At 35.4% G+C, this 24,492-nt stretch overlaps 3 protein-coding genes across 4 annotated transcripts; 1 reads left to right on the top strand and 2 right to left on the bottom strand.

The window, feature by feature from the left end:
• On the bottom strand, positions 5,978 to 15,136 carry LOC109361263. 2 transcript variants are annotated; one of them, XM_019606673.1, is made up of 4 exons: positions 14,920 to 15,136; positions 13,422 to 14,511; positions 11,533 to 12,394; positions 5,978 to 6,444 (listed from the first exon to the last, which is right to left on the bottom strand). In XM_019606673.1, the coding sequence occupies exons 2-4, from the start codon at positions 14,388 to 14,390 to the stop codon at positions 6,419 to 6,421; spliced, it is 1,857 nt and encodes a 618-aa protein (XP_019462218.1). In that variant the 5' UTR covers positions 14,391 to 14,511; positions 14,920 to 15,136; the 3' UTR covers positions 5,978 to 6,418. The 2 variants fall into 2 exon arrangements, with proteins under 2 accessions (XP_019462218.1, XP_019462208.1); XM_019606663.1 differs by having other exon boundaries at positions 13,422 to 14,473; positions 14,920 to 15,135.
• On the top strand, positions 16,968 to 20,695 carry LOC109361276 (protein SCO1 homolog 2, mitochondrial). The gene is made up of 7 exons (XM_019606683.1): positions 16,968 to 17,184; positions 17,576 to 17,714; positions 17,845 to 17,920; positions 19,541 to 19,747; positions 19,832 to 19,921; positions 20,036 to 20,168; positions 20,429 to 20,695. The coding sequence occupies exons 1-7, from the start codon at positions 17,108 to 17,110 to the stop codon at positions 20,535 to 20,537; spliced, it is 831 nt and encodes a 276-aa protein (XP_019462228.1). The 5' UTR covers positions 16,968 to 17,107; the 3' UTR covers positions 20,538 to 20,695.
• LOC109361286 (PLAT domain-containing protein 3-like) lies at positions 23,005 to 24,128 on the bottom strand. Its single transcript, XM_019606694.1, has 2 exons — positions 23,994 to 24,128; positions 23,005 to 23,823 (listed from the first exon to the last, which is right to left on the bottom strand). The coding sequence occupies exons 1-2, from the start codon at positions 24,078 to 24,080 to the stop codon at positions 23,326 to 23,328; spliced, it is 585 nt and encodes a 194-aa protein (XP_019462239.1). The 5' UTR covers positions 24,081 to 24,128; the 3' UTR covers positions 23,005 to 23,325.

Consider the following 24,492-nt stretch of genomic DNA (forward strand, 5'->3'; position numbering starts at 1 on the left):
GTATTAAGTATCAATCATTTCTCAATTCTGACATCTGAATTCACAACAATGATGCCTATAGGCATGATGTGTAGAGACTGGAGAACATAAAATAGTTGATTTCTCAACATTTTTAATCCTATACAAAGCATAAACCAACTACAGTATAAATAATTTCTTATTTCTTATCACACAAACAAAAATTCTTTTTAACTCAGTATATGATTCTGCACATAAAAATAAATAACCACTCACACCCATTAGGGCGTCACTCCAAGTGATTTCTCTAAGTTTAGCACTGCTCAGAGGTTTTTGTGCTTATCCTAGAGGATTATCTCCCTTGAAAATATTATTACCTGTCTGCTCTACAAACTTTTGGGCATGTATTCTCTTTGATGTCTTCTTAACTGATTCTTCACCATACAAAATATTACTTTGTCCACCAGCAAGCTAGAAAAATAGGAAAACTAAGGTAAAAACTAAAAAACAAGGGACAAGAGAGTTCTTCCTCCTCACTATATATAGGACCTGAAGGAGGAGGAGAAACAACGAGAGGAAATATATATTAAATAAATAAATACTAAATTTAGAATGTAGTAGAAAAATTGTCAAAATTGATTTCCACCTCATATTGTCATATTCCAATTCCTGAAGATTTAGTATAGGAGAAGATCACAAGTCACATAATATTCATATTATGGAAACAAAGTTTAAATATAATTGTCAAATCTCTTTTAATTCTCATAGAATCATTGTTTGCAACTTGGTTTATTGCAAGTCATTAGTGAGAACTTTTGAGAACTTTTGAGAACTTTTGGGTGTAAAATCTAAAAAACTCTCACTCTTATATAGAAGATTTAAAAAAACACAAGTCCTATAAAGGAGAGATGAAGAACTTGAAAAAAATATCAATGTTATAAATAGAAGTCTCATCCATTCGTATTTTCTTGCCTCAAGTTGAATGAGTTTTCATTCAACTTTTTTTTCCTCCCCAATACTTTCCATCGACGCATTCTGGTAAACTTCTTATAGTGCAGTAAGAATTTGATAATAGAGACAACAACGTGGTTAATAGTCTGTTTGCGCAGTGCCAAGAAACGTATTAAAGAGAACGATTTGGTCGTGACTCAGCCACTAAGTATTATTTCGTACAATTTATAATTGTTGCAAGTCATGGTAACAATAATTTTAAGACGTTTCATACTGTAATGATATTCGTAGATAATATTACTAGATCGAACAACTTTGACCTTAATAAACCATTTCGGTTTGGTTTGATGAGACTCACTTCAAAGTTCAAACAGTGGCAATATAATATGGAATTTTTACTTACTCTGAGAAAAGTTGCACAATATTTTAAAAACTGATGTCCTAGTGCTGCCGGAAAAAGCTAGAAAAAAGAAGAAATAGATAAACTAGCTATTGATGTAGCTCTCTAGAATGAAAATGATTACCTTTGTAAGAATTTCATTCTGAATAGATTGTCTGATGTATGATTACTATAACTCATACAAGTCTGTCAAATTAATTTGGTATGCACTTGAGAAAAAATATGATACCAATGAAGTTAAGACTAAAAAGTATGTTCTTAGCCACTACCTCGAGTATTAGATGACTCATGATAAAAAACTAGAGTCTCAGTCTTATGAGATACATAAAATTGCTCATGAAATCATTTTTTGATGGTATGCCCCGAGAGAGTTAAACTCAGAGCCTATGAATGTGTATTCATTGGGTATGTCGTAAACAACAAGTCATACATATTTTATGACCTTAACGCAAAAGTAATCGTTGAGTCTAAACGATGCTGATTTCAATGAAAAAGAAATTTCATTTTAAATTGAGGAATAGTGGAGACACATCAATTAGGTGCATACATGTGACTAAAAATGAAAGGTTTGAAATAGAACCTAAAAGAAGTAAGAGAGCAACAACTGATAGAGAGTATAGACCTCATTATATGGTCTATATATTTGAGAAGAATCCATCAACTCTCCAAGAAGTTTTAACTTCTTTGGATACAGATTTGTGACAAGAGGTCATACATGATGAGATGCTCTATCTAGAGTTTATTGAGAGTTTGTATGGAGTATTGACATGCTATAAAAATGATAATGAGATATCTTAATAAAACAATAAACTGTAGATTATATTATCGAAGGTTTCCAATTGTCTTAGAAGGGTTCAACGATGCTGATTGAAACTTTGGTTAAATTCACTATGGAAGCTGAGATGATAGCACTAGAAATAGTTAGTGAAGAAACAAGTTGGCTAAAAAGCTTGCTTACAGAAATTCTCGTATGGGAAAAACTGATAACAGTTGTGTTGATCCATTGTAATAGTAATGCGGCTATTGCAAAAATTGAGAACCACTTTTATAACAGTAAGAAACAGCAAATACGTCGTAAACACAACATCATTAGAGAGTTACTCTCCACAGGAATTGTTAGAGTGGATTATGTACATACTGAGAATAACTTATCAGATTCTTTGACGAAAGGACTAGCTAGAGAGAAAGTCCCTAATATTTCTAAGAGTGTGAGACTATTGCCCTTAGAACGAGGATCACTCATGATGGTAACCCGACCTAACTGACTGGAGATCTCAAGAAATAAATTCAAAGGGTAATAAAAAGTTGTGAAGTGATATGAAAATGAGTATGCTATAAGATTATAAGATGCATGATTCCGGTAGTATAGGTAAGGATGAGTTATACACTTAATGAGATCTATACTCCAATTGGAGTGAAGTACCTAGACTGGAGAAGTACTTTTGATAGACTCACCTATGTGAACGTGGAAGTGGGGCCGCTTCCTATAAAATTTAGGGGCATAAATTTCTACAATGTTCACTATAGTGGGATAAATGTGCATGGCTTTAGTACGAGCTTTATATAATACACATTTGAAAATGTTGTGTATGGTATGATGCCGGAAATAGAGTTCAAAACTACGAGTCCCTGTAGTAAAATCTGGATCTTATTTATAAAAGTTCAAGTCGCATGACACCTTTGTTTATGCACAATCGTTTTTAAATTTCAAGTTAGGGATTGTTGGAACTTGGTTTGTTGAAAGTCATTAGTGGAAACTTTTGGGTGTGAAATTTAAAAAACTAAGTCTCACTTAGAAGAGTTTTTAAAAAACAACTCTAAAGTTCCATATAGGAGAGATGAGAAACTTGAAAAAAAAATCTCATGTTATAAATATAAGTTTCCTCCCTTCATATTTTCTTGCCCCAAGTTGAATACATTTCCACTCAACTTTTTATTTCTCCCCCATATTTTCTGTCGATGTATTTCCGGCAAACTTCTCTCCATTTCTTTCCGTGATACTAAGAATTGACATAGATATTCAAATTGTGAGAATTTCGAGAACTCATACTAGTAGTCAGTATTGTGGGAAAAGAATTGGCACGAGAAGTCATATTGCGGGGATTTCGAGAATTGACACTAATAGCATTATTGTGGGAATTTCGAGAATTTGCACTGGTAACCATATTGTGGTTGGTGTAGTCGATATTGGTTCTTATAGTGCAGTAAGAATTTGATAATAGGCTGTTTTATCAGATGGACAGCGTGATTGATAGTCTGCTTACACATTTTGGGCAGTGTAACGAAATGTTTTAAGAATAACAACTTATCGTGACTCAGCTAATAAGTATTATTTCGTGTGATTTATAATTGTTGCAAGCTACGATAACAACACTTTGGTCAAGTTACATGAATGGTGCAATGACTGCATATAAGAGTCACCTTAACTCTATCTATCAAATCTAGTATCCCATTCTTCTTAGCTACTCTTGCTCTTTGTAGTGTAGGTTCCACCAGGGGTGTGCTTCCACCTATCATTGCAAAAACCATTAGCCATCTTGTCCCTTATGGTCTTTATCTTCATCAGTCTTTTCCGGTGCCAAGTTACACACTTTGGAGATGAATGCAGCCAAATATAATTCATCCAATAGTTAATGATACACGATACTAGTTTCGTGGTACCAGATACCTATGAATTCGATACATGATACGTAGACTAAATTAAAGAACTATAAAAGTATGTAACCAGACTAAATGATACATAGACTAAATGAAAGAACCATAAAAGTATGTAACTATGCTCCATCCACCCATCTCACTCAAAGCACATACTTTTTACTAGCTAAGTTCCAAATCTGTTTAGCCACTGCTGCAATGTTCCATGTACTACAATTCTGAATACTCATCCCTCTGGATTTCTTCTTGCACACTTGGTTCCAGATAACTAAAGCCTGATATTTGTTGCATTGCTTTTGTCCCCCAGAAAAATCCCATACTTTTCTTTTCAATCTCCTTTGAGGCAAGATGAATATTGATGATTGAAAGTGTGAAGAGATAATAGTATAGAATTGATCAGTTTATATCTTCATTGGTAGGACAAACTCATGGGGCCATCCACGTGGTCAACAACTGCAACAAGGGGGATGATAACGGGTCCATTTTAAATAAAGTGTGGTATATTGAAGGGTGTTGGAGCAAATACTATATTACAATCTTCAACCCACCAAATTGTTACTCCAATTATTATGTCCTCTATGCTTGCTATTGTCATGGTATCTTCATAAATAAATGTGCGCACCACTATTTCATATATTGTCAATGCATCATTCACCGTTCATATTTAATTATCATTGACTCTTCAAAAAATGTAATACAAATGAATTGTGGATGATGCATTGTCTGTGTTTAAATCTTTACACTAACAATGTATAGAAATTACACTTTATATTTTTTAAGTAACTTATCCTTGATCACATTATAAATCACCAAAAAACGAGGAAGCATCAAGGGGTTTGAGCATGTGGCTCAGAAGTTAGCAAATTACAAGAAAGAATGACCAAAAAAAGGTACTAGGTTCCATATAAGTGTAACCGCACTTATGAGATCTCTATTTTGTTGTCATCTCAGCACACCTCCAAGATATTCAGTTTTATATTACATGAAAATTAGAATCCATATAGGGGATTGGAACAGGAAGAGACAACAACAAAAGGAGAAAGTCATGTTATCAAGTATTAAATAAAGTAATAATGACAGGTAATTAAACTTTACCATAAAACCTCTGTAAGTCATTAGATAAAGCTATCATGGCTCCATCCAAATATAACCGTTTACTTAGTGGTCTAGGTAAGTTTACCTCAAAATCTATGAAGGATTAATGTAGGCAAGTATATGTACAAGTATGCATCATCTTGCTTTTCAAAGAAATTAAAATTCAAAACTAGCCATAGACAGAAGGGCATAACAGACTAGAGAGTAAGAGAGGACCAACGATTGTTGCAAATTGCTTTTCACGATTCTCTAATTGCAGTTCAATGGTGCAACAATATATCAGAAACTAATATGACTATCAAGTCACTTTAAAAAAAAACATGACTACCTAGTCAAGTCTACTAACAACAAAAGGAGAGATCACAACTATATCTAATAGAGATCACAACTATATCCAATAAATACGGTATCTTCTCATCTTATAATAAAGAACTAATCTCTTTTGGAGTTTGTGGTTGCCCGCCCAACGAGTGTCACTTTCAGGAATCGAACCCTTATCTTGTTGGTTTATCTATCTATCTATCTAATCGATTATAATATCTATGCAATGTCACTATAAAATTTATACACATTTAATATATTATCCACCACTCGTTTATATTACCCTTTTTTAAGAATCAATAATAATTAAATATTAATGGTGAATGATGCAATGATAATGTATAAAACTATTACACTATCAGTGCATACATCGTTTTGTCTATCTAATAATTAGACAAAACTAAGGTGTTGTTCTTTAAGTGCATGTGGTAACATGTTTACTTCACAATGTTATATGCTTGTTTGAAAACAGTCACCACAAGCACTTATGTCCTTATAAATATTCCTTAACCATACACTAAATCATCATTTATTTAGAAAATGCCTGCAATAAAGAAAAAGATGACAAGGGCAATTAACCAGGCAAACGAAAATGGATTAATAATGGGGAAAAAGACTTTAAAACTTAAGCACAAAAGGTTTATATACACAATCCTTCAAAAATATTAAAAAACCACACTCCTCCATATAGGATGTCTGCAGTTCTCCTGACTTGGAATCTTCCATTTTTACACTTTGCTAAACAAGAAAATGAGGACAACAGATATAGAATATGGAAAACTTTTACGTAAATTCAATCTCAACCTCAAAACATAACCACAAATCTCTAGACATAACCACAATCTCAAACCTCAAATAGCCGAAAAACTCGGGAACCATGTCATCCTACTGTTTATGCGGATGGATGACTAAGAAATTGCACTTTAAAGCCATGTAGAGTTAGAACTGCCACAGCCTCAGAAGACCCAATGCTGCTTAACTCATGCTGAAGCCAAATTCAAGGATTACCATTTCAAGTTATGGCTCTTCTTCCCCAAGTCATACATTGTATCCATGCTTTATATCTGGAAGAAACCAAAGATTCAAAACCATGGCATTACATCATTTACAAAATAAAATTATATGTACAAATGTGTGTGTGTGTTGCATCTTACTGGATATATACCCTTAGAAAACAAATTATAGGAATTGTTCTGATAACTCCGGTAAAAGAATGTACAAAAGTAGAAGAAGTTCCGAACAAAATCGATCCGGAATCAATTGAATTCCGGATACTAATACCTCTTTATTGATTGCAAGATTAGAAGACAATGAAGAACCCTAATTGATTCCTTGAATCAATTACACATTAAAAGATTGATTCCCTGAATCAAATCCTCTCCTACACAATACTTCAAAAACTACTCACACTAACCCCTCACTCCTATTTATAGAATTCTGCTCCCCCTACCCACGGCAGTTACCAAAACTGCTCCAGGGGTTTATTTCCCTGCTGCCACGTGGACTATTGGCTGCCACGTGGCCTCCTCCGGTACACCCTTGTGATGGGTGGTCTCTCCCGCACCCTATTAATACCCCCTCCCAGAAGAACCAACTTGTCCTCAAGGACAAATTGAGGAAAAGCTTCTTGCATTTGCGCTGCCGACTCCCAAGAATTCTCACACTCCGGAAAATCCTCCCACTGCACCAACACTTCAACATTCCCACTCTGATCAACCCGGTGTTGTAAGATTTCTGTCGGTTGCTCTTTCAACTCCAACTCCTTGGACAACATCATCGGAAGGGGTTGAGGTTGTTGAGCCGGTTTCAAAGCCCTTTTCAACAAAGAAACATGGAACACGGGATGAACTTGTGTATGATCTGCCAATGCCAACCGGTAAGCCACCGGCCCAATGCGCTCCAAAATCCGATACGGCCCATAGAACTTAGCTGACAATTTGGCCGAAGGTCTTGAAGCTAGAGTCTCAACCTATACGGTTGAAGTTTCAAGAACACCCAATCTCCCACCTCAAATTCAACCTCACGCCTACGTTTATCTGCCTGAGCCTTCATCAAATCTTGGGCACGTAACAGATTCTACCTCAACTCTTGAATGACCTCATCTCGGGCAACCAAGAGCTGATTTACTTCCTCAACCTTCGACGTAAAAGTACACCCCTTAATCAAAATCAGAGGATCCCTCCCATATAAGGCTTTGAAAGGAGCCATACCTGCAGAAACGTTGTAAGTAGTGTTAAACCAAAACTCGGCCCATGAAAGCCATTCTACCCATTTCTTTGACTTAGGCCCCACAAAGCATCGGAGGTATGTTTCCAAACTGTGATTCACCACCTCAATTTGCCCATTCGTTTGAGGATGGTAAGTCGTGCTGTACTTCAAACGAGTATCTGCCAACTGGAACAATCCGAAAATATCGATCCGAAAATATCGATCCGAAAATATCGATGCTGGGAACCCATGTAGCTTCACCACCTCTTTAACAAACACAAAAGCTACATCCTTGGGCGAATAGGGATGGCCAAGGGGATAAAAATGGGCGTACTTTGTGAGTCGGTCCCCCACTACTAAAATGGTATCCTTGACATTAGACCGCGGCAATCCGGATATGAAATCCATGGAAATGTCCTACCATACCTGAGTAAGAATGGGTAGTGGCTGCAAAGCCCCTCCCGGTGCTAGAGTGGAATACTTTTGGTGTTGACAAACATCACACCCCTCGACATACTGCTTCACATAACCACGCATGCCGTCCCACTAAAAGAAACTCGAAACCCGCTTATATGTACGGAAGAACCCCGAGTGACCCCCGACTACACTATCATGGCACTCGGCTAAAATTAGAGGTAACTTGTCAGACGTCATAGGCAATACCAACCTCCCCTTATACAGAAAACGCCCCGCCTAAATGAGAGATAATGTGGCCCAAATATTCTAAACTGAGCTTAGCAAAACTGCATTTTTTCTTGTTGACCTTCAGCGAATTGACTTGCAAAGCGGTCAAAACCTCCCTCAACTACTTCTCATGAGACTCCTCATCCGGACTGTAAACCAAAATATCATCGAAGAAGACCAATGCAAATCGTCGCAAGTAGGGCCGTAACACCTCATTCATGAGGGCCTGGAAGGTTGAAGGTGTATTAGTGAGACCAAAAGGCATCACAACAAACTCATAATGACCTTCATGGGTTCGAAAAGCAGTCTTCTCCACATCTTCACTCCGCATCCGAATCTGATATACCCCGATTTCAAGTCCAATTTGGTGAAGACGGTGGCTCCTTCAATCTCATCCAACAACTCCTCAATAATCAGAATAGGGAATTTGTTTGGTATGACCTTGTTTAAGGCTCTATAATCCACACAAAACCTCCATCCCCCATCTTTTTTCTTCACCAAAATGACAGGACTGGAATAAGGACTAATGCTATGCTGAATAACCCCAGACTCTAACATTTCCCTAACCAAGCCTTCGAACTCTGTTTTCTGATAGTGTGGATATTGTACGGCCTAACATTGGGGATGGTTGCCCCCTCAATCAGATGTATGGCATGATCCTGCCTTCGGACTGGTGGCAAGCCGGTAGGATACGTGAATAACTCATCAAAGTCTTCGAGCAACTGCAACATTCGGACCGGAGTGCTCTCAACCCCCTCCCCCTTTTGACTTGATGATTCACACTGCATGATTAACCCCTCACCTTCGACCCGGAGTACCTGCAACAATGCTTCATATGAAAGTTCAGTTTTAGCCAAGGCTAGATTACCGGTGATGCAGATCAAATTCTGCCCTTGTCTGACCGTGAGCTCCAGTTTACCAAAATCAGCTTGGACCTCACCCAATCCAGATAACCAATCTAATCCCAACACCAGATCAACCCCTTTGAGAGTGAAGAGATAAAAATCTTGGATCACCTCCAAATTCTGTATCTGGAAACACAATTGAGCATATTTCCCCTACACTTCACCTTATGTCCGTCTCCTACCTCCACCATATAAGAAGGAGTATCCTGAACCACCAGATTTAACTCTCTCACCACCTCATTGGCTATGAAGTTATGAGAAGCCCCACAATCAATGAGCACAACAATAGCTCTTCCCCTCAATACCACTTCTACCTTCCAAGACCTTGTCGTGGTAAAGCCCGACATGGAACACATAGATAACCGCAAATCTTGGACCAAGTCCACGGCTTCTTCCCCTACACCTTCTTCCTCATCCTCTACTTCCATAATAAGCATTCAAAATTGCCTATTTTTGCATCGGTGGTCTCTAGTGTAAGGCACATCACATCTAAAACATAGCCCTTTGTCACGTCGATCATTAACCTCGACACTGGTTAAATGTTTGAATTGTCCTCCTCTTGGCCTAACACCCTCACTTCCTGATTTCGACCCAAAATTCCCAATCGTGTTACTTCCTCAAAATTGTCTTGCCTTCCCTCCCCATCTGTTTTTGATTCCACGGTCACAGTTCTAGAGTAAGGATTGCTTCTCTGACTTCGTCCACTTCGGCTTGCATAACCACACGAGCCCCTCTTACTCAATATCACATTCTTTTGCTCAATCAATAGCACATTTTGTATAAATTCGGATAAAGAATGTAATTCATACAATTTTACCTTGGCTCTAAGCTCCTCTTTCAACCCATTCATGAATATGCCTCTTGCAAACTCTTGATCAATCGTTCTCAAAGCTCTAACATACTTCTCAAACTCCTCTACAAACTCTTCCACGGAACTGGTTTGCTTGAGTGCTAATAATTGCTCGAACGGATTCTGAATCATCGATGGTTGGAATCTTCGGACCACCGCTATCATGAAACCTTCCCAACTCGGCCTAGGGTTGCACTTTCCCCACCAATGGTACCAACTCAAAGCTTTCCCTTCAAGTGTCATCACTGTGGCTTGCATTTTCTCCCCTTCCGAAAGCTCTTTCAATTGGAAATATCTTTCCAATCAATGAGTCCAACCGAACGCATCATCACCGGAGAAGATCGGAATTTCCAATTCTCTCCACTTTTCCCGCCGAAATTGGTTGTCTTCTCCGTGGAATTCCCCTCCACCGTGAACACCTCCTCGGAAGTCATCACCGTCGGGAACACCTCCTCCGCGTCGGAAATCGTCGCCGGGAAAATCCTCTCCTTCGCGGTTCGGTCTGCCGCCGTACGCGGCACTACCAACATCGTCGCCGTGAACAGTGCCGTCGACGACTCGGCAGCGTTCCAGTTTTGCCATCATCTCAACCATTTGCTCTTCGTGCCTCTTTACCACGGCTTTCGCGAATTCCAACCCCATTCGCATCTCTTTGCGTTCTTGTTCCCACTCTTCTCCGGATCGTGACATGCTTCGCGACTTCATGAATCAACGGTGAAATCGCAGCAGTTTTCAGGGCACCAGAATCGGTGCTCTGATACCAGTGATAACACCGGTAAAAGAATGCACAAAAGTAGAAGAAGTTCCGAACAAAATCGATCCGGAATCAATTGAATTCCAGATACTAATACCTCTTTATTGATTGCAAGATTAGAAAAAGACAATGAAGAACCCTAATTGATTCCCTAAATCAATTACACATTACAAGATTGATTCCCTGAATCAAATCCCCTCCTACACAATACTTCAAAAACTACTCACACTAACCCCCCTCACTCCTATTTATAGAATTATGCTCCCCCTACCCACAACAGTTACCAAAACTGCTCTAGGGGTTTATTCCCTTGCGCTGCCACGTGGACTATTGGCTACCACGTGGCCTCCTCTAGTACACCCTTGTGATGGGTGGTCTCTCCCGCACCCTATCAAGTTCACTCCTACAGTCCTGCTATTTAACCAAGTGGACAGTAGGGTACACCTTTAGGTTGGGGAGATGTCGAACACAAGAGTTTAGATATCTATGTTTCAAGTTTAAATATGGCACGAGAAAAGTGGTAACTTCTAAAAGGAAGAGTGACAGGTTGATTTGATAGAATCATCTAGTTAGATTCATGTTGATCTACTTTTATGGTGACACCTTACACCTTACAACCAAAGATCTCATATTATCTTCGCTTTTTGGGTTCAAAGATGCAAACTCTTTGGGCATATTAGCTTACCCCAGCCACCACATCAAAGTTGCATATTAGTAAAAACATATTAATAAGATCATACAGTAAAAATACCTTTTAAAGAAGGTTTGTCATAATCTTTCCTCTCATCATCATTATTCCAATCATCGTCATTGCCCATGTCATCTCTTCCATCATTTCCTATATCACTTTCACTTGCAGTTTCCCATTCAGAATCATCATTTTCTGGGCCATATATATTATCACCATCGCCCTGAGTATGGACCCCACCATGCTTAATAGCTGCTTCTCGAAATAACCAAGCAGCACGCATCTGCTTCTTAACTAATCGCTCAGCATAATCTGGAACTTTATTTTGCCTCAGTGAGAGATCAGGATCATTTGACTGAGAGCACTCATTTATAAATAGAATGGCATCCAATAAACTCTCTTTTGCTAACCCAAGCATGTCATAAGCTTGTGCTCGTCTCCATAGGCTTTTGGCATGACGATTGGCAGGTCTATGGAGACATAGTGCACGGGTAGCATCACTTATGGCAGCCAAAGGTTGCTGCAGCAAAAGATAGCATTGAGCCCGATTACTATATAGGACAACTCTCTCTTTCTTGGATCTCATAGGACACAATGTCAATGCTTCTGAGTATTTTGATGCAGCTCCAGAAATATTTCCAGATGAGAAGAGGGAATTTCCTTCAAGCTTGACCACCAACGCTGCAGCCTGCTTAATATGTAAATCTTCCTTGGGCATATTCTTTTCCCATTTGAATTTCTGCTTCGAATTTAATAGATCTTCAATTTGTTCTCTAGTGTGACTGCTAATTGAGCTTTTTCCTGACCCTTGTGACTGGATACATTCCTGGAGAACATTAACAATGGAATCACCAAGCTTTTTGTGATCACCCAGAGTCGTAATCTCCGCAAGATCAATTAATGCAGGAACCACCTTATCAATCACCTGCACAACATATGCCAAGACTTGAATCCAGCATGGAAATCTATTTGCAAATACTCAAAAGTATACCCTCATAACCTCTAGCAATTGGAGCTTGTATAAAAAAAGAACCAGGCAAACAAGGAGAAATTGTAAAAGTGGATAATCCAGTGGATATAAGTCATTGTTATGATGCATCTGGTTTAGAAATTTACTGGTGTCCTGCCAAGGATCAGGCATCCACATATGATCACAAGCATGAAAGGTTATTTCCCTACAACAATGCCTTTAGATGTTCAATTGAAATTGCTACTCGTAATAAAATAATTAGCTTAAGAGTAATGCTACATCCTCCTTATAAATCCTCCTAAAAATCATCCTAATACTACATAAAGTAATTATTCAATGTAAAAGCAAATGTTCCATTGTCTTGGAAATGCAAAAAACATTAAAATTGTCTATGTTTAGTAATTAGGAGGATTTTAGGAAGATTTATTAGGAGGACGTAGATTTATGATTAGCTTAAAGTTACTTTAATTCCCTCTCATTAGCACCACCATTCTGGTATTCAGAAACCATTTTAATTGGTATATTTCCACCTAAAACCTCAGCTGTAAACCCTATAAGTTTAAGAATGAAATTAGTAGGTAAAGTTAGAGGATTTGAAAAGCTTTTTTTTTGTTCAAGAAAAATAGTGTTTTGTGAAGAAAACATTTTTTAATACAGACAAAAAGACAGAAGGGGTAAACAATGTGTTAGATCTCAAAGTGAATGTATGTACCTAATTCAAACCCTTTCATCTAGGTTGTACCATAATGATTTGAAAGACCTCTATTTTGAGCATAATGTCTATTGCTTTTATTTCCTTTTATCTTGAATTGTATTAAAGCAAGTTTTAAGGCAAATAATCAACTTTCAACCACATGCTCATCAAAAAATTCTTTCCCTGATAATCTGTACTGTAGCATTTCTCAGTTTTAATGGGCTAATGGGTGTGACTAAGTGTAGTAATACAGAACCAGATGTCAATGCAAAGTTGCGAAACTTTTACCTTGTGACATGTATTCGGATCTTGAAGTAGCCATAGAAGACAATCAATAGCCATGTACTGCCAATCATCTGAAGACCGGGCAATATTACACAATGCTTCAATGATATCATGGCATGCAGCAACAGGTCCCCTACCAAGCTTTTGATGGCAAATCGTCCTCAATAGACCAACACCAGCTGGTGAATTTTCATTAACAAGCCCACCCCACATGCCAGGTAGTTTTACCAGAAATTCAGGCTTGCATATGGTGGGAAGAAATTCGGGTTTAAAAGCAAAACAATTAATGAGCTGAAGGGACCAACATTGCAACTGACTAGCCCATTCCTCAGCCTTCCTGGACTCCATTTCAACACCACCCATGCCGCGTGTAAGCAGATCACAATGATAACTTAGCCTTCTATCAACATATTGGTAGAAGTGTGAATAAACTATTTCCAGGGAACTCATTGCTAATTGGATGGAGAGCTCAAGAATTTCACCATGACTTGCTACAGCAGGAAAAGTGCTGGCATATGTAGCTAAATGTCCCAATGCACGAACTGCTACCCTCTGCTCAACCCAAGTTAATCTACCTCTTAAAAGCTCAACCAAAGGAGGAACGACACCAGCATGCACGGCACTTTCGGCAAATTCTTCCATATTCATTGTGTAGGAACCGATGACATGAGCTGCATAATAAGGAATGTATATATTTTGGTCATGAGAAAGCCAGCGCCGATTCTTCAGTCCCTTCCATATTAGAGCAGCCATGCACTCAAATATTCCTAGCTCTACGAACTCAGGGTCATTCGGATGTGCCATTGCGGTGTTCCAGAGGCCACTGATAGGGAGAACCTGACCATCATCATCTTGAGATGGAAGCTCCCTAAAGAATTTCAGTACGCTTGCCCTGCGTTTGTTAGGATTCCCTTCCTTCATGACACAAAAGAAGCATCCTGGGTATGGACACTCTGATGAAACTTTATCCATGCTTGTTAAGTTACAACCAAAATCTCATAGATCAACTCGACAATTCCGTATCTGGTGGCTGAAGCAAGGAAACTACTTCAAAACTGCACAAAAATGCAATGCATCTATTTTACAAGCAAATCTACATTAACACGGAAAAATATGGAGAAAAAAACTACCCAATTTCCCATAAATCTTCAAAAGGAGTCCAAAATTAGGCTGCTACATTACTACATTAGCACATACGAGTAAAAGAACAGTAGTCACTGAAACATAAAACTCCATAAATCTTCTCACCTAAAAATTCAGAGGAGAGTAGCTAGTAGCTATAAATTAACCAAAGGACAATTCTCACCTAACTCAACACAGCACATCATATATCAAGAACATAAAAATATATAATAAAAAATGAAGAAAAACACTTTTTCACTTTAGTTTTTTGCTGTCATGGAGAATCAGTTGTGCATTTTTCTACTTCCACAAATCACAATAGATTCAACAATGCATGACTACTACTTTTAAAAAAAGTGATTAGTGAACACTAAGTTACCCTTATTAGCAGATAGTAGTAGAATTGGGTTGGAAGAAGGAAGAATTTCAGTGAAGATGGCGATGAATGAAGATGACAGATCCGAATTTGCCATCAACTTTAGACCATTTCGCTTTGAATTTGAATTCGAATTCGTGAGCTTTGAATTGATTTAGGTTAAAATTGAAGAGAAAGAAGAGTAAAGGTAATGGACAATGAGAAAGGTTATGAGTATAGGTGAAAAGAGGAAACACTCATTTACTACACTTAAATATTGCTTTCATTGTCACATTTAAGGTTTTATTTTCCTAAAAATTATATTCGATGTTTTTGGTCCAGGAAATTAAATATTTCTTTAATTGCATCATATACTTACGTTGGACCCTTTTAAGTAGTCTCATGTAAATAGAGGAATTTCTTTAACATCAGTTACTAATATTTAATTTGTGACTAATTAAATATTTCTTTTCAAAATAAACTTTATTATCTCTCAACTCAAATAATGATTTTGTTTTCAACCATGGATTAATCTACTTAATATGATAAATTATAAATAAAGGCATTATTAAAAAATTGATTCAGTAAGGTTATACTAAATATTTTTTTATGTATCTTATAATATCTAATATGAAAGTTCGATTTATAAGAACGACACTTAAAAATATATGTAGTCACATATTTTTAAAGTAAATAGTTTCTTATCAATAAAGCAAGAGAAAATAATAATACCCTTCATTAAAACCATAATTCTAGAAAAGACCTTGTAAACAAGAGTGAAAATAAATTCTCAAATGACCAAAAAAAAATGAGTATAATATGTAAAATGATTTAAAATCAATTAAGAAATTGAGTTTTTGGTGTAAAATATGAGTATCTTCCTTTAGGAATATTCACAACATGATGACACTAGCTCTTCTACTAAAAGTTTTACATTCTATACATTTAAAGGAATTACTTAATTATTAAGAAATATAATCAATAAAAATATATTTAAAATTCAGTAGGGCATCATCCTGGTATGGTGAGAGGAGATTCAAGTTAAAATTGGATGGATATTATCCTTTTAACTAATGTGCTCATAATTTATTAGGAGAGGTTTATTATAGCCTTACTTCTTCATATTCTCTTATGCCATGAAAAAATAAGAATTTTATTAAGGATAAGGAGTTGGAAATATTTTGGCTTAAAATGTATAACCAATAGTGTAACTATTTTTATATTGTCAACAAAGTATTCATCTTTCATATATTAACTACTGTCAAACAAAAATAATATAAATAAATTATAAATAATATATTTATATAAAAAAATTTACATTCACACAACATAAATCTTAAAGTCTTATATTTTTCCGGGTGAATGTATTACAAAACAAATCTTATACACCAATGCTGTAGAAGTTAATCAGAGGACATAAACATCACCAATATTGACATCGGTACAAGCGGTGCAACAAATTTGTGGTTCGTCCTTATTCAGTGAACCAATGCGGATGCTCTTATTCTTTGCTTTTTGTATTATTAGTTTTTGCTACTACTTAGTCTATTGTTTATTAAAATAAAATACTAAAAAATATAATAAATTAATAATAAATTGTTGGTCTAGTAATATATAAGAATATCTCTCGTAGCAAATAAAATTTTCATTCTTATTTAATTTTTACACGTTATTTTATAATTTATTACAACTTCTATGAAATAAGAATAATATTTTTTTTCCACATTCACAAACATATTATTATTTTTATTTAGATTCCTTTCTACCTTTTTCTCATAATATTTACATCTTCATTCACTTTTCAACAACTTCGTTATTTTTTAATAACAAAAATCAAAAAATAATAATAGATGGAAGAATATTCTTAATTCATTAAGAAGAATGACTAATAGTTCTAACAACTAAATTTTCAGATACATTAAATTAAAATATGAAAGGTTTGATGGTTGAAATTACATTTTTCCCCCAACACGTCCAAACAATTAGTTTATTATCTATAAACTAGAATTGGTTATTCCAAAGCAGATCTGGGAAGGGAAATGTGTTGTAGAAGTCATGTGGAAATAGTTGAGAAGAAACAATCAGAATTAGGCTTATGGCATCTTGGGTTTTACTTACCCCTCCCGACTCCAACGAAGTCGCATTCACGAAAACAAAAAACCTCACTCCACAATTTTATTATTTTCTTTCAGCTTATTAGTATATAGTTACTATGCCCATATCTAGGTTTATCCTCTTTTCATCCAAGCGTTGCTCCTCTTCCTCACACTCTCTCTCTCTTTTTCAAAGGTACAACAATCCCCTTCCCTCTCACTCTTTACCACACTTTTGTATTTTATTTCCCTCCAATTAATCCATTTGTCTTTTAACCAAATAATATCATGAATCAAAGACGACCCAGTGCACGAGGCTCCGGTAAGTGGAGTTTGAGGAGCATAGATATATAGACTGTTTCTAGGATTTGAACTCATATCACGGAATGAAACCGTACGGTTGCGCCAAATAATGTGATGATTTGATGGCAGATTTTTTGAAACAATTTTATTGTCTATGATTTTTCCTAACATTTTTTTTTACTTGGATGTATCACCATAGGACTGTTATTTTGAATTATTAAAATGCAATACTGGGATTATGCTATTTTTTCTGATTATTTTGTTTATTGCTCATTTTTACATAGGTGTGTTCCCTCTAAGACAACTCAAACTGTTAACTTTACAAAATCTACAAGACATTATAAAGGGAAACAGGATCTTCACCCTGTAAACTCTTCAGAATCTTACTCACAAGCTTCTCGCTCTTGGGGTACTTATGTTGTTGTATGTGATGTTCCATTGCTCCTTTTTATGTTTACATTGTTATTATACAGTAATTATATGGTTTTGTTCTCTTTTGTAAAATGGATTGGATTTTTAGTGTACAATGATTCACACTTTTGATTTCCTGCAGCCAGCCGCTGTTCTAGGATTTGCTGGGATTGCGGCATTTTTTCATTATAATGATGAGAGGAGAGCTGTTCCAAAAGGTATTTCATTTGTAATCTAGTGTTGTCAGTTGATTTGCTTTAAAGAGTTTGAAGTTATGGTTTTCGGTAACAAGTGTTTACTTTTTCTGTAGCAATTTGTAATATTATTATTTTGTATAACCAAGGGTATTTCCTTCCCCTATGGGTAAGGAACTAAGAAACACGATATTAAAAATGCCCTATGTATTTTTTAATATTCTTATATCGGAGATTAAGGTAGTTTGATTAATGACAAATGCTCATAAGACATTTATGATTTATCATGTAGAAATTTGTCAGATTAGGTTGTTGCAGTCTTGCAGGACATGAGAAACTTCACTTTTGATTCAAGATGCATACACTGGCAAACTTAAGAATTATGATATTAAATGTAGCGATAATAAATTAAGGAGGTTAAGAGAGTCTCAGTGAGCTTGCATACTTTTTGTAAATTTATAATGATGGAGTTCATATGCTTGATGGAACCAATTTTGGAAGTATGACATTATTGGTTTGGATTTATAGTGCTATATTAAATCCATTTGTACATTTATGGCAAACATTTTGTCGATAGAAAACTTTCAAAGTACTTTCATGACAAACATTGTGTAGTATCATGTGTCTTTAAATGGCCTATATATGTTTTACTCACTTTTGGTCTTAGTTATATTATAAGAACTAAGTTTTGGATAATTACTCATTGACTTGTATATATGTTTGGGGAGGGCTTTTGCTAAATTGCAAGACAAACACATTCATTTGGTTGCATAGTATATCCTAGTTTAATCCAGCTTGACCTTTTTCTGTTGTTAAAACCTTATATTTAGATCTCGAACGAAAAATATTTCTATTTTGTTCTTCATATGTATCAGCTAGTTATTGATGACATAAATTTGATTTTATGACAATATCACATTTTTCAAATTAAATCATCAATGTTTTTTGTGACACTTGCTATTGTGGATCCAATTTTTTTCTCTCCTAAAATTCTATTATTTTTCTCATGGGTCCACTGCTTTACAAAGTAGGTGCTTGTCAAGACTCAAAACTGGAGATAGGAATAGAACTGAGTTTTATTGCTTTTTGAATTGCTTGGATTCTGTTCCCTAAATTGATCCACGATTTCAAGGGTAAAATGCAGTTGAGAGGATCAAGTCAAGACTTTGTAAGAACCACATTTAATCTACTAAATTTTTAGTTTGTTCTTGCCAAGAGTGTCCATGAAATCACTTGTGACTTTGAGCTGAAATGGTAACATTATATTTTTGAAGTTCTCAATTTTGTTTTAGGTATCACAGCTTAGTGAGTATTGGATTAGATACTTCCTTATTGTCCATAGTGTGATCCCAAAATAGATTTGAAGTGTTGTTTTATCTCCATTGTGTTTCTCCTCCTTCGATTTTGTTTGGGATAGGGTAACTTTTTTGGTTTTCCTTTGGTGCTCTGCCAATGAGCTTTACTGTGGAGTTTCTAGTAGTTTGCAAAGGGATTGATATGCTTTGTTGCATTGTTCTACCTCTTAGCATAGTGGTTCCCCTTTCTTTTGTTTTATGAGAGGAGTCTTATCATCTTCTCTTGTACTATTCTATTCTCTTTATTGATTTTTTTTTTATAATTTTTTCCCTGTATTTGTTGGTTCAGGTCACCGGGGTAAGAATGACCGGAGTGGGGATATTGTTAATGGGCCCATAATTGGGGGTCCGTTTACACTAATTAATACAGAAAAACAAACAGTTACAGAACACAATTTTCTTGGGAATTGGGTCCTCCTATACTTCGGCTATACCTCATCCCCTGATCTTGGGCCAGAGCAAGTCCAAATGATGGCCAAGGCAATTGATATATTAGGTTTGCCACTTCCATGTCAGTTTACTGTATTATAAGTTTCCTTCTTGGATTAACCTTAACATCATTTGTTTAATTTGGGTCAAGAGTCCAAGCAGAAACTTAAGATTCTACCAGTATTTGTTACCATTGATCCTCAACGAGATACTCCCTCACAACTCCGTGCATACCTTAAAGGTTAGATTGTTTTGTTTTCAAAACGTCATGATTTGATGGTTATGAAACTTCTCCCTCAAGAATTTTGCCGTATTAACTATTGTCGTCTATCTTTCCCTCTGATGTGTACTACAGAGTTTGACTCTAGAATCATTGGATTAACCGGACCTGTTACAGCTATTAGGCAGATGGCACAAGAATATCGTGTTTATTTTAAAAAGGTAGAAGAGGGTGGTGGTGATTATCTTGTTGACTGTTCCCACCACATGTAAGCCCGCATCCGATCCTTATATCTTTTGCATAAACTAAGATCCTCTGAAGCGAGTTTATGTGTAAAGTGAGCAAGTAAGGGTGTATTCACTATTAGATTATTAATGGGTTAAGATTTTAATGCATTTTAGATTAAATCCTTAGTGAATACTCTTGCTCTTTTTACACATAAGTTCATCTGGAAGAGCTTTTTCCATATCCTTCTATAGTTCTGCATTGTTGCACTTAACATGCCTATAAGCTGTGTTTAAAAATCAGGTATTTGTTGAACCCAAACATGGAGGTTGCGAGATGTTTCAGGGTTGAGTATAATGCAGAGGAGTTGTCAGAAGCGATATGGGAAGAGCTGAACAGAAAGCTTTCTTGATGCTTTAGAGTACAGAATGCAATCCCAATATTACCTTTTCTCTACTCTTGTATTGTATTTCTTTGTGGGATCACAACCATTTTACATGCTATGAAGCAACTTTTGCGTTGAAAGTGTGAATTTAACATTGTTTTATTGCCAGTTAGACTTGCTTAGAGTCTCAACAGGATATGCCATTTTAAGATTAATGGATGATTTTATTTTAAGAGTCATGGATGATCATAAAAAATAGAACTTAGAAGATGGGAGATAAACCGCCAGAGAGAAACTGTGGCAGTTGCTTACTAACTTCAGCTTTCTGGAGGAGACCATACATGTTATACTACAAGGTGTCATTTCATGTTTATTTTTATTATTGATTAGAAAAATATTTAGTTATTAATATTTTGATAAAACTTTTTTTACAACCGATCATAATAAATAAAATATGAACAGGTGACTTTCTGATTCGGAAAAATCTATACTTAACTTTTATAATAATTGCTTTAGGTGAAATTAGGTAAAGATCAGTGGTAGAACTCAATAGAAGACTGAGATATTACTAAAAGAGGCACCAGAACGCATAAATTGAGGCAAAAGAGCAGCTTAAGAAACATCAATGAAACTTATATATTTAGAGGGGAAATCTTAGAGAACCAGGCTTCTCCCTGAACCGATTCTAAATATTAGGCGAATTATTTTTTTGAACTTGACTTTATATTCGAAGCTAACTGGATCCCAATGTCAGCTAAGTCACTCTTTGAATTTGAACCTGATTTTAGATCCGATCAAATATAATGCATACTCATTTTAGATCAATATTACTTATTATGAATATGTAATTAACATATAAAATGATATGATACATGTATATATATGATAAAAAATTAGAGAATCAATGATACTTTTAATCAAAGATATGTCATTTAATATGTGCACAATTGAATATAGATACAAACATGATTACTGAGTTACCATAGAACCCATCAAACTATGTTATATTTGTTCCCTATCGATCATAAATATTGGTGAGTCTAATTTTTTAACTCAAACATAAATCTAATGAGACTCAAACCTATTCAAACTCGATATAAGTAGGGTCAAATTATGTTCACCCTATTAGATAAGGAGTGTGGTGAATAAACAAAAATAAAAGAAATAGAAAGAGAGAGAAATTGTAAAATGTGATAATGTGGACGGCAGGGAAAAGAGCCTTTTACATGAGTACATATCCTCTCAGTAAAGTATAGTATCTGACAAGCATAATCAGACATGACACAAGAAAATATTTAACTGGGTTGATTTTCTATTATTTTCAATTAAATAAATTTAGAAATTGAGAAAATTGTCCTTTACATCCTATTTCTGTACTAAAGAATTCAGTATTTTCGAAAGAAACTATAAACCACATGTGCTGGCAATGATCATGAACATATATAGGACTGTCAATGATCAACAATCAATCCTTTGAAAAAGAAGAAAAATGTGATGAAGGAATTGTGGGGGAGGATATATAGTTGATGATGTCCACTTCAAAACGTTTAAGATGAAAGTCATCAAACACTAGGCCCCATTTTTTTTTGGTATATGCCTTTTCTTTTCATCCATTTATTATTTTATTTTTACTTTTCTTTTAGGAAGAAACTGTATATACTTGTTTCTAATCTAAATGTCGACTTCAAATGTGTATCACACTTGTACGTTGATATAAAAAATACTCACATATATATCTTAATTAGTTCTCCAACAATTCATTTTATCTTAACTCCTTCAGTTTTTACAAGTATTGCATAAATATTATTTTCATAAATAAAGAAAATTAATACAAGATTACATAATAAAAAATGAATTTCTGATATATAATAATATGACGATTTATATTGAAAAAAAAACAGATAGTTTAATGACCTTAGATCCTTAAAAGAACAAACATATAACCTTATATATTTCTTTATATTTATTGATACTTAATAAATTTTAATTATACACGCTAAACATTTGTTTAGTATCGGTCAACACTCTCCATATGCAATATGTGGAACAATCCCTAATAATAAGCAAGATTATCACATGGAACACACCATAGCCGTTCCTCAACTAAAGTTCCCAAAAGTTTTGTTGACCATATAATCTTAACATAAAGGTTCCCAAAAGTTTCTCAGTGTTTACTATTTTATTGTCCTTTTTCAACAAATTTTTCACTCTCATGGATATTAAGTCTCAATGTAACGATTAAATTACTATTTATTTAGCAAAAAGAAAAAAGTAATGTTCATTTACCTCCTAAAAATTCCAATGCGTAAAAGCCTAATATTTTGGGCCGCCACAAAAAGTACTATATATCATCTATATTTGAATAATTTTATATCATCTACTCTATTTACTTCCTTTCCCTTGCACATCAATTATGTCATTTGGAAAAGTACAAGCATTCTAGGTCAAAGAAGGCATACATGTTAGTAAGTGCCGACAAAGCATAGCATTATTATCAAGAACAGCTATGCACTATAATGGCAATTATTATTATCGAAAATAATACAGACAAACGGGTTGTTGACCCTATCAACCCGATGACAAAGGAGCACCATATAACCCTTCCTCACTCCCATAAGTTTCTCAACAACAACAGTTTAAACTCACACCAAATAAAACCAACATTATTTCCCTTAAATCACGCTTCTTCCTTAAAAAATAATAAAGATATGTTGTTCCAAATTATGTCTTGTGTCAAGAAAAACATATCATGTCAACTTTTTACAGGACATAATTTAGACATAAAATAAGACAACATATCTTTATTATTCCTTCCTCACACATTAACATGCCCCGATCTCAAAATAGAAAACCGGGACCCTAACCCGGTTCGTTGAGTAACGGGCTGGGCCTGATCCAAACTATACTTACATTGGTTCCTAACAGCCGAAAGCTCATAAGGAGAAGTATCAGTAGCGAGCCACTGTTCCACTTCATATTCCTCTTGATTACAAGATAAGTGGGGCCCAGTTGTGGTAACCTCAACATAGTTACAGTACCAACCATGATGTGGTCCCGAACCATCAGAAGTAACATTGATAGCACAAACAGGTCCTTCAAGACAAGGTCCTCTTCCACTGAAGATGTCTAAGTTACCACGTTCGAAGTAGTTATAATCATTACCCATTAAACCGCCCCATAATTCGAGGTTTTTGATGTAGATGTAGTAACCGTATTTGTCGTAGAGTTTGAGTCCGATCTTGGAATCGGTCCCTCCTTTTATTACTGATCCGGTTCTGATGTAGATGGTGTAGACGCAATCAGAATCGGGATCCTGTGTTCAAATAATGAAAAAATTTATAAGTAAATGAAGATTAAGAAGATGATACGAATTCTCCTACCCACGAAAATAAAACAATAATTATTGTTCTGATACATATGCTACTTTTTTTTTGTAGGACCATATATTATTTTCAGGAGAAGAAAAATGGAAATGAGACTTACGGATGTAACGGTTGTGGTGGTGAAGGAGAGTGAAAGGAGGAAGAGGAGAGAGAGGAAGAGCGTTGTGGATAATTTTGCCATTTGCATCTGTTCAATGTGAAAGTTCAGCTGGTGGGTTTATAAATAGAGGGAGCCAGGGGCACATGGTTTTGCATATATAGATATTTCTTACTTACATTATTACACTTGGAATCTTTATAAAGACTTTATTGAAAGACCCGTTTTAGTGGTGAAAAAATGATATATATATCATTAAGAGTTTTTTATATTATTATATTATCTATTATTCATTATTCATGTTTAATTATTTTTTATTCTTGAATTAAAAGATAAAAGTAATATAAATGAATGATAAACTATATATTAACTTTATATAAATTTCTACACTGACAATGTATAAATATTAAACTCTTTAGTCATTATTCTTTAGTGTTAAGAGTTGATGATTGGGAGCTGAGGATGAATGGTCGGAAGAGTATGTCCGGTGTAGTGTAGGAAA

The sequence above is a fragment of the Lupinus angustifolius genome, chromosome LG01 (assembly GCF_001865875.1).
Source record: "Lupinus angustifolius cultivar Tanjil chromosome LG01, LupAngTanjil_v1.0, whole genome shotgun sequence".
NCBI lineage: Eukaryota > Viridiplantae > Streptophyta > Magnoliopsida > Fabales > Fabaceae > Lupinus > Lupinus angustifolius.

What these genes read in the sequence shown, in the direction of transcription:
- LOC109361286 (XM_019606694.1), bottom strand. Translation starts at nt 24,080, where the DNA reads ATGCAAATGGCAAAATTATCCACAACGCTCTTCCTCTCTCTCCTCTTC. An exon ending in CCACCACAACCGTTACATCC is followed by an intron (nt 23,824 to 23,993) that starts GTAAGTCTCATT and finishes ATTTGAACACAG; the next exon opens with GATCCCGATTCTGATTGCGT.
- LOC109361263 (XM_019606673.1), bottom strand. Translation starts at nt 14,390, where the DNA reads ATGGATAAAGTTTCATCAGAGTGTCCATACCCAGGATGCTTCTTTTGT. An exon ending in ATCCGAATACATGTCACAAG is followed by an intron (nt 12,395 to 13,421) that starts GTAAAAGTTTCG and finishes TATGTTGTGCAG; the next exon opens with GTGATTGATAAGGTGGTTCC. An exon ending in TGACAAACCTTCTTTAAAAG is followed by an intron (nt 6,445 to 11,532) that starts GTATTTTTACTG and finishes GGTTTCTTCCAG; the next exon opens with ATATAAAGCATGGATACAAT.
- LOC109361276 (XM_019606683.1), top strand. Translation starts at nt 17,108, where the DNA reads ATGCCCATATCTAGGTTTATCCTCTTTTCATCCAAGCGTTGCTCCTCT. An exon ending in CTTGGGGTACTTATGTTGTT is followed by an intron (nt 17,715 to 17,844) that starts GTATGTGATGTT and finishes GATTTCCTGCAG; the next exon opens with CCAGCCGCTGTTCTAGGATT. An exon ending in ACTCCGTGCATACCTTAAAG is followed by an intron (nt 19,922 to 20,035) that starts GTTAGATTGTTT and finishes TGTGTACTACAG; the next exon opens with AGTTTGACTCTAGAATCATT.